We start from the raw sequence: 11,243 nt of genomic DNA on the forward strand, positions 1-11,243 counted from the left end.
CCTTGGGACTGTGATGGCCATGGTAAAACCTTTATTCTGTGGTCAGTGAACCATTTTTGTGTGGATTTTGAGGTGTGCTTCGAATCATTGTCCTGCTGGAAGGTCCAACCACGGCCCATTTTAAGCTTCCTGGCAGAGGCGGTTAGGTTTTCATTTAATATCTGCTGGTATTTGATGGAGTCCATGATACCACGTATCCAAACAAGATGTCCAGGGCCTTTGGAAAAAAATAGCCCCACAATATCAAAAATCTGCTGTATCACAGTGGGTATGAGGTGCTTTTCTGTATGGCTATCTTTCTGTCTACGCCAAACCCACCTTTGATGTTTGTTGCCAAAAAGCTCTATTTTGGTCTCATCTGACCATATAACCCGGTCCCATTGAAAGTCCCAGTAACATTTGGCAAACTGTAGGCGCTTTAGTTTGTTGTTGATTGAGAGCAGTGGCTTTTTTTCTGGCTCCCAAAGAACTTGTGGTGATGTAGGTGGCGTCTGATGGTAGTTTGGGAGACTTTCTGACCCCAAGACTCAACTAACCTCTGCAGTTCTACAGCTGTGATTCTTGGAGATTCTTTTGACAGTCACACGTCCTCTTCCAGGCTGATTCTTAACATCTCCTGTCGCTTTAAACTTCTTCATTATTGCCTTTACAGTGGAAATGGGTATTTTCAACTGTTAAGAGATTTTCTTATATCCATTTTCTGATTTGTGCAGCTCAACAACTTTTCCCAAATATTGCTGGAACAACTGTTAAGCTGATTGGTCCACCTCTTAACGTTCTGCCGTCCCGCGGGCGTCCTTTACTGTACATTCTATTGTACACTGTGCCTCTATTTATAGTTCGGTAAGAGTTCGGTACGAGTGCCACATGTTTCTGGAAACCTACGATTCTTGTGATTCCAGCTGTGCACTGCGTTTCAAGATCAGACCACCACAGCAGCTACAATCAAGACTTTTGTCAGACAACAACAAACAAACAAACGATAGCAAAAGCCAGGCAACTCACCGATGACGCCTCATATTGATCCATAAATCCATAACATTCCAACAACAACGGCGTTGTTTACGTCTAAAAGATTTAGTCCAAAACACGTGATTACATCCATAAATATCCACCAACTGGTGTTGCATCATTTCATGTCAGCTGGAAAATATGAAACAATATTTCTGCATTTCCACTCGCAAAGCAAGTTTGCATGAGAGCACAGACAAAAACTCGGCAGCAAAATGACCGCCGAAATCTAACCTTTCTTATGAATCCTCACTTGAACCAATAGCAGCTTCATGACACAGACCAGCTGCTGATAGAGCCTCAGTTTGGCATTGAATTAGCATGAAAATGCATTTATACTTAATTTTCTCTGTGTCAGCAATACTGGTAGTAAATATGAATAGTACCTCTATAAGTTTGCAAGACTATAAGCCTTTTTAATAGGTATATAGTATATAAATCATGAATATTTGCAGTCTCAAAATGGAAAAACGCCCAGACATTTCTTTAGAAAAACTGTAAAATATTCATTTTTTGTGATATTGTTAACTACGTAGACTAGATAAGGCTTCAGGCTATTGTCCCATTTATAGTGTCCCATTGTGTTTTCCAGTCCATAAGTCCCATTTATAGTCATCTACAGAAATGTTCAGGTGGAAATAAAAACCTTATACTTTAGTGTGTTCAAACTTATATAACTCAGTGTCAGGAGCACTTAAAGTGATTGAGGGAAAAAAGCTTCAGATTGCTACCTTTCAAAAGAGACCAAGACCATGCATTTACTCCAAATAGTTCAAGTACAGCTTGCAATTTACTTTGGGTATACCTGGATAGGCGTTTTTCGTCAAATTTTACAGGAACGCTAAGAGGTTAGGAACACATGATGTATTTATACCCATCGCTATAGAAACCAAAGCTGTTGAGGTTCTTCACACCTGAAATATATAAACATAAACATTTCTGGACAAAAGTTTTAAAATAATTTCACAGCTTTAAACTATTGGTAAACATTTTCTTTATCTGAGTGTTTCAATAATAAAAGCATGCCATAGTACTGAAATGTATTATCATGGAAATACATTATTTTATAGTTTTTATATATATGTCATGAATTGATAAAAACATTTTTAAAGGAAATAATGGGTTTGGACACAAAAATGCGCATATCATGTCAGGAGATCATCAAACAGGTGACATTTTACTTTCTACTCTTCAAACCAATCAGCTCGCAGCGCGGCCTGGCTGCAGCCGACAGGTGACGTCATGGTCTCATATGGTGACATCATGGTCTCATCAGGTGACGTCATGGTCTCATCAGGTGACGTAATGGTCTCATATGGTGACGTCATGGTCTCATCAGGTGACGTCATGGTCTCATCAGGTGACGTCATGGTCTCATCAGGTGACGTAATGGTCTCATCAGGTGACGTCATGGTCTCATATGGTGACGTCATGGTCTCATCACTTCAGCTCACAGCTCATGAAGACTAAGACCTGGAGGGTTGACTTCATGAAAAGATTTATCTGTGATGATGTGAGATCTGGGCTCTGAGATCTGGGATCTCTGATCAGAGATCTCTTTGAGCTCTTCCGTGGTCTGTTTACAGTTTAAATAAATCATCTGATGACGATCATAAAGTCAGATTTTATAATGAAATCATCCGTCTCTGTAATTCATGCTTCTGTTTCTTGAACTGAGCAGAATCCTGAATCGGGTCCTTCTGGTCTTCGTCCTGCAGGTTCCAGGTGGTTCTTCAACAATAACAACATTTAGCGTAAGCATGGCAGCCCAGGATGGAGAGAAGAAGAAGAAGAGAGTAGTGCTGCAGAGGAGGCTGCTGGGAAAGACCAGGACCAGAGCACCTGCACCAGGACCTGAGGCTCGGACCAACAAAGACAAGACGGAGGACGAACCCTCACCGAAACACTCGCCTGCTGCAGGGAGCGACGGCGCCGAACAAACAGAAGAGACCACCGCGGTGCGCCGGGAGGACGGCATCAGAACCAGGAATCTCAGCAGACGCAGGTGGTGGAGCAGATTCTCACCTGCTGGGTTCTGTACCCGGAAGCGGAAGAAGAACGTCAACAAAGGCGACCGTCCTGTTGTACCAGGGGGGGCGCTGCAGGAAACGGACACGGCTTAAATAAGTCACGCAAAAGAAGACACAGAAGAGGTCAGTGCGGCGGAGGTTCACTGTGAGGCCGTGGCCGATCCTCAAAAGGTTCCTGACTTCATCCGACGGCCGACGACATGTTGGGCAGAATGACGGCGAGGAAAGTTCACTGCAGAAGGTTTTCACCAGCAGGCCGTCTCTGAAGAACACGGAGGCTGCGAAGAAGAGCAAGGAGGCTGCGTGTTCATCGGTAGCTTCGGTAGACCGACCTGCCGAACCCCACCGCCATGCGAGGGAAGTCCAGAGGTCACTGCCAAGGGAAGTCCAGGGGTCACTGCCGAGGGAAGTCCAGAGGTTACGGCTGCTGAGGTGATTCAAGAGGAACCAACAGATGCAACTCAAGTCTGCATCCCAGGGGAGGATCTGAAGGATTATGGTGGATCTGAAACAATCCAGAATGAGGAGACCCAGAACTACCACCTCTTCCTCCTCCTCGGCTTCGACCACAGCGAGCGGCAGCTAGTTCAGACGGCTCGCTCTCTGGTCCAAGCCGCCGTGAACGCCGCTGTGGATCAGCTGAGCAGAGAACAGCTGAGCGACGTGGACCGGGTCCACCGAGGACCGCCGGGCTGCAGAGTCCATGCTTGAAGACCAGCAACAAGAGGAGGACCTTCAGAAGACTTTCATCTGGGGACGGAGTCCAACGAGGGGAAGAAGATGGAGACCTTCTAATTGCATCAGATAAAGGACTTGTCTATATCTATTATTATATCTATTAATAGATATATTAACAGATAAATCGATCAAGCCAGACGAAACCAAGCACATAAGTCTGCTTGTCCTCCGTTTCTTTCCCGTGTGAAATAATCTTCACAGAAAGTGAACAGCTTCGCCTGGTTGAAAGTCCTGTGTTTGTTTGACCCCCCTGTCCTGGTCCTGGTCTCTAAACCACCACCTTGAGCTGTATACTGAAAGGATTCTATGCAAGTGGTAAGAGGTCACGTGAAAAGAAAATGTCTCTGAATACATTATAACTCGTAGCTGATGAAGATTAAAATTAAGTTATTTCCATGAATTAATATTCACAATGTGATTTGTGTTAATAGTTTGTGTGAAATCTACAGTGATATGTTTTCAAGAAAATATGATGTACAATGTTTCATCTGATTAAAACACAAGTTTTTGTTTTAATAGTTTAAAAATGAAAAAACATTCAACTCAATACGAAATATATGAACTATATTGATCTTTTAATTCTGCTCTTCAAATATAGACAATATAATCAACTTGATTAACGAGTGAAGCTCTGATGAGATCACTGAGCTGTCAATCAAACGTCTGAATAATTCTTTGACCATTTTAAAGTTTAAAATATAGTGAATTTGATTAATAAAGCACAATGTTACAAAGATATCTACACATTAAAAAAAAAACAGCACTCGATTCAAAATCTATAAAATATTGAATTATAAAAATAAGAAGCAGGAGAAGAAGAACAATATACTAATATGTATTTGAACATATATTTATTAAAATATATCACATTTGAAAAGATTCTTTGAATCTGAAATGTGACGTCACAGAAACCTTCATCTGCTAGTCTTCTTCAGGAGGAACCGCTGAGCGCTCTGCACAGTGTTCTGAAACCATACATATACATAGATATACAAACACACACATATATATATATATATATATATATATATATATATATGTATATATACACATACATGTATATCCATATACATGCTGTACATATATGTGTATATGTATATATATATATATACACACATATATGTGTATATGTATATATATATACATATACATATATACATACATATATACACATACATATACACATATATATGTGCACAAACACACGGTAAAATAAGTATTGAACACGTCACCATTGTTCTCAGTAAATATATATATATATATTTTAAATATACTTTATTAGCGAATGTGCACAATATGCTGACAGGGATCAAGTATTTTCTTTTTCCTGTGTGTTTGTGTGTGTGTTTGTGTGTGTGTGTGTGTGTGTGTGTGTGTGTGTGTGGATCTGTTTGCAATAGTGATGCATAAAGTGACAGGAAATTAGAGCAAACAGACAACGTAAAGTGAAAAATGATCAAATATATTTGGTTACAGTAAATCAGACTGATGGACAGAACCCAACGCACCTCAATCATTGGGCAACACTGACAGGTCTTGGAAATAGGAAATGGAAGGCTGCCGCTTCCTCATGAAATGGTCATTACAGCCTCTAAGTGTATATTTTATTTTCTCAAGACTCAGGAAAAACATTGCATCCTTAATAAGCCAGGCAGACTGAGATGGTGGACTTGGAGACTTCCAAGCAAGCAATATTCTGTGACGAGCCAGAAGAGTGGTAAAAGCAATGATATAATTTTCTTTGGTACTATATAGGATGGGTTTGGCAGGGATTCCAAAGATTGCCAGAAGAGGGCATGTTTGTAGCTTGATCCCTAAAACTATAGATAAGATATTAAAAACACACACATATATATACATTTTTTTTGTCTGATGGAGCAATCTGGTTTTCTTGAAACATTTTCTTCCATGCCAGTCGGTAGCGCAATAATTACCTGCCATAAATGCCATACACATTTTGTAACTTTTTGGGTTGTTGGTGTGCCGCGAGATTTTTTTATTGTAGAAAATGTGCCACGACTCAAAAAAGGTTGAAAAACACTGCTCTAGATCTCAGCAGTGAACAACTTTTAGAGGGAACTAAAAACACGTGTCTTTATTGAGTGCACGCAATTTAGAGATGTGGAGTTGATATGAGTGCTAACAGTTTCTGTCAGTTACCTGCAGCCGACGATCCTTCAAAGAGACTGGCGCCTCTGCAGCACACCTGCCTAAATGGACTGGCCTGGGTAATTGGACCATGCCCTGCTACCTCAGCCAGAGGGGTGTCCTAAGCGGCCAGGCTAGGAGAGAGGTCTCCTGTCCCCTTTCAATTAACATGCACTCGCTGACTGCTATATACCCTGCCGGTAATCGATTCTGTGTGTATAAGCAGGACACAGAACACAGCATAAAGACCACACACTGTGTATAAATACTCAATGCAGTTTGTTTAACAGGTAACAGACTACAGAGAACACATCTCCACTCTGACAGTGACGATAACTGTCTTTAGTAGTAGTAGTAGTAGTAGTTTACAGCATTAAATCAACTGCAAACATTATACGATCATTTTTAATTAATATCTTAAGTGGATTTTTATTAGAATGTTCGCTAAAACTGTCCGCAGCAGAAAACAACTTTGTTCCGATGATCATGTTTACGGACACAAACTCAGCAGCTGTTAAAGCGACTGACAGCTGCCGCAGTCATCAGAAACCGACGTCGCTTCACATGACGCTTCAGAGGAAAGGACGTCTCATGTCTCTTAAAACATACTTCCTCGCGTCTTCTCTCCTCGCATGGACGCAAGTGAGGGAAACGAGGATGCAATTTAGAGACTTGGAATGCACCCACGGACTACAAAATAAAATCGGAAACAACCCAACACCGTTTCAGTCAGCGTGTTCAATCTGAACGTATTTGCTTAGTTTTCTTTGTATTTATTGATCACTTGGGTTGTTACCAACATCTGGTGAACATTTCATGTCAATAGCTTCTTTAGAAATATATTTACTGAGAAAAATGGTGACGTGTTAAATACTTATTTTACCCGCTGTGTGTGTGTGTGTGTGTGTATATATATATATATATATATATATATATATATATATATATATATATATATATATATATATATATATACATATACACACATATATACATACACACACACACATACAAATAAAGACTTAATGCAAAATTAACTAAAACAATAAACTAAAATAAACTACATTACCTCCATGAGCATGGCCACTGTCATAGGCCCCACACCCCCTGGAACAGGTGTGATGAACCCCGCTCTCTGATTGGCCGAGGCGTAGTGGACATCCCCGACGACCCGTTTACCGCTCTCCTTTGTTTCATCTGTCAGAGACGACGACCCAGAGGCCAAAGGTCATACTGGTTCAAACTATAATATTAATTAAAGCTGCTCGCAGCTGTGACTGGGCCCTCGCTTCCAGCACGTCGGGGACGCCGGCGGTTCGCCGGCTCTCCCGGCCTCGAACATCCGCCTGGCAGGCGAAGGTTCTCGGACGGACGAGCCGGCGACCCTTCGGCTTACCCCGACGTGCTGGAAGCGAGGGCCCAGTCACATACATACACACACACACACACACACACACACACACACACACACACACACACACACACACATACATACATACATACATACACACACACATCACTGCATCTCCATCAGTTCTTGTTCAGACTCTCTTCACTTCTTCTGCATCATCAGGAAGGGAGTCGAGAACAACTTGAATTCGTTTAGGAGGAGGAGGCAAAAATGTGTTTTTTACAAAATTCAAAATGGCGGAAAATCTAATTAGGCGCATTTTAATTTCACGGGTGAGTTTTTTGTAGAGCAGTCCCACCCGGACATGTGTGTAAAATTTCAAGTCAATCGGTCAAAGTTCGCAAAAACGGTGGGCTTTCACAACTAAAGGGGGCGCTATAGAGACATTTTCTCAGACTGGCATTAAATTGTTTACGCACTTTTCCTTCAAAAGAATCTCAGCATGCCACAGAGCCAATATATAGTAAAACAAATAAAAACATAGTTAAAGCAACCCATAATAATAAAAAAATAAAGCTGCGAGCAGCTGTGACTGGGCCCTCGTTTCAAGCACGTCGGGGACGCCGGCGGGTCGCCGACTCTCCCGGCCTCGAACATCCGCCTGGCAGGCGAACGTTCTCGGACGGACGAGCCGGCGACCCTTTGGCTTACCCCGACGTGCTTGAAGCGAGGGCCCGCTTTAATTTAGAGGAAGATTATATATATATATATATATATATATATATATATATATATATATATATATATATCAGGGGTGTCAAAGCGTTTTTCACCGAGGGCCACAAACAGAAAAATATATGAAAGTCTGGGCTACTCAGGTAAGGTATATGGCCAAATGAGGTCAATTATGTATATGGCCAAATGAGGTCAATTATGTATATATATATATATATATATATATATATATATATATATATATATATATATATACATATATATACATATATATATATATAATAATATATATATATATATATATATATATATACGTATATATATATATATATATATATAGATATATATATATATATATATACATATATATACATCTATATATATATATATATATATATATATATATATATAGATGTATATATATGTATATATATATATATATATATATATATCTATATATATATATATATATATATATATATATATATATATCACATCAGAGGAAATTTGGCCTTTTCCAAGTTCCAGTAGATGTCGGTAGGGAGAGAAACTGAAGCTGGTTCTTCAGAGATTCATCACTGCATCTCCATCAGTTCTAGTTCAGACTCTCTTCACTTCTTCTGCATCATCAAGAAGGGAGTCGAGAACAGCTTGAATTCGTTCTCAATGGCAGAAAGATCTGGGAAGCGCAGACTGAGTTCTGTCATTTGATGTGATGACAGACACATATTTCCTCTTTTTCGCAGAAAGGTTGACCTCTGGAAAATGGAATATATGTATATATATTTTGTACATGTAAATATATATATAAAAGATAAAAATATGTATTAAAAGTGATCAAAAGCTTGAGGTTTCATGGAACTCCACTGTACTTTGTCAAAACTGTTCCAAAGTTAACATGCTTTATGAGAGGCATGGCTGGAAGACTTCTGCATGCCAATATTAACTCATAGTCAGAGCGCCACCTACTGGGAAACTATGGCAATTTGAACTGGAAATGAAGGACGAAAATGAAATTGGCCGACTTCTGGTACGGTTTAGAGCATGGTCCCAAGAGAGTTATTTTTAAGTTTATATGTGGTACATATGCCTATCAAATATTGTATATCTATGTTGAACGTACTGCAAGGGCTGCTTTGTTGAATTTAGTTGAATTTACCCCTATGAAGTTAATGGGTCCTTTTCTTTTGAACACAAAGAGATACAAACAAGCTTTTGATGTATTGTGATGAAATTGAACCTTTAATGATCCACAGAGAATTTTGTAAAAATCGAAGCCAGCGTTTAGGAAGATTTGAAGAAAAAATTGTTTTTAGCAAAATTCAAAATGGTGGAAATTCTAAGTAGGCGGACTTTAGTGCGACCACATACTTTTTTGTAGAGCAGACACAACCGGACATGTGTGCCAAATTTCAGGTCAATTGGTGATAGGGGGCAAAAACTGTGGGCTTTCACAACTCACAGGTTGTCAAAAAAAACACGTTTTTTTAGGGGGCGCTATCTGACTTCCTGTACAGTTTAGAGCATGGTCCCAAGAGAGCTATTTCTAAGTTTACATGTGTTACATATTCCTAGCAAGTTTCATACATGTAGGTCAACCGTAGCGCTGGGGCTGATTAATTGAATATTTGTAGGAGGCGCTATCGAGCCGAAGTTCCAGTTTTGAGTCATTCAAGTCATATCAGGCAACTACATCTTTGCCTTTAAATGTGTGTGCCAAGTTTAGTTACGTTTCGAGCATGCTTAGTCCCTCAAAAGTACCTTCGTTGTTGACCGCGAAGGATGGGGCGCCACGGCAACAGCGTTACACAAAAAATCAAAAGCTTTAGGGGCTGACATCATGAAAGTCTTATGTTTGTCTAGAAGTAATTGGAAGTTGATCTGATTGACCGACTAAGAGAAGCAAGCCAAAGTATAGAAATATTTACTTCATGTTGCCATTAGGTGGCGCTATGACTCAAATTAAAAATTAGACTGCACATATCTTCAGGCCTGGAGGCTGATCAAACATTTGAAACCTGGAAAGGATCTTATCATGTGGAGTCGAGTTACATCGGTTTATTCGGTCATGGCGAAGGATCGAACTTCTGCGATGGACCGACGCTACGCCGTTCAACGGATCCTTACAATCTTCAAGGTGATGCATTATCAATGTCTTAAGTCTGTTCCGACGCATTTTGAGAGGGATCTGAATAATCTGTGAGGAGCACGGTGTACAAGTAGAAAACATGTAACTTCCTGTTGCCTCTAGGTGGCGCTATGACTAGGATGAAAATTGATCATATGGATGTCTTCAGGGTCAGGAGGTCATGGCATATGAGAAATATGGAGTAGATTCCATCATGTACGGCCGAGTTAAAGCAACTTCCATGTTCATGGAAAATGGTGTCTCTTTGCCGCTGCTCTGCGCTCACATAGTTCGATATTTTGAAAATCCTGAAATAACTTTTCCCTGCAAAGGTCTCAACATCATATTGCCCGAATGTGAAATCAATCGTGTGTAATCTCTAGGAGGAGTTCGTCAGAATACAACGCCTGAAAACAAGGAAAATGCCAAAATTGAGCGGTTCCCTGCAGCGCCCTCTAGTGTTTGAATATTATGAAACAATTTGGGTACGTTAAGAGACACAGTGTTGACATATGCTACAAAGTTTGTGAAGATAGGCCAAGTAATTAGGAAGTTATGTGTATTGACATATTGAGCCACGCCCCTAAGAGGTTAATTGGTTAATAACTTCTGAACGCAATGAGATATCAACACGGTTGGCAATACCGTTTGATTACATTGAGCCAATGATGATTCACAGAAAATTTCGTAAGAAACGGACCCAGCGTTTAGGAGGAATGGGCAAAAATGTGTTTTTTACAAAATTCAAAATGGCGGAAAATGTAATTAGGCGCATTTTAATTTCACGGATGAGTTTTTTGTAGAGCAGTCCCACCCGGACATGTGTGTAAAATTTCAAGTCAATCGGTCAAAGTTCGCGAAAACGGTGGGCTTTCAGCCTAAAGGGGGCGCTATAGAGACATTTTCTCAGACTTTTGGTAATAATAATAATAATACTTAGCATTTCAATAGGTCCTCGATCTGACTACAGTACAGTCAGTACTCGGGCCCTAATAATAGCTAACAATGAATTAACAAACGGTAACAAATGCCTTCCTGAATAAAAAGGTTTTTAGACCAGTCTTAAAAGAGTTCAGTGTCTGAGTTTCATTTAGGTGGTCAG

The 11,243-nt window shown here is 40.1% G+C and overlaps 1 protein-coding gene across 1 annotated transcript in view; it reads right to left on the reverse strand.

Moving 5' to 3' along the window:
• Positions 1–4,693: 4,693 nt before the first annotated feature.
• The window catches only part of LOC306734328 (C-1-tetrahydrofolate synthase, cytoplasmic-like), a gene marked incomplete at both ends in the record, with an annotated part of 13,590 nt that continues 7,040 nt past the window's right edge, over positions 4,694–11,243 (reverse strand). Inside the window, 2 exons of the mRNA XM_079215685.1 lie at positions 4,694–4,744; positions 6,997–7,124. Coding sequence (XP_079071811.1) covers positions 4,694–4,744; positions 6,997–7,124 — 179 coding nt within the window. The remainder of the gene's footprint in view (positions 4,745–6,996; positions 7,125–11,243) is intronic.

Source organism: Taurulus bubalis (genome assembly GCF_910589615.1).
Source record: "Taurulus bubalis genome assembly, chromosome: 3".
NCBI classification, from domain to species: domain Eukaryota; kingdom Metazoa; phylum Chordata; class Actinopteri; order Perciformes; family Cottidae; genus Taurulus; species Taurulus bubalis.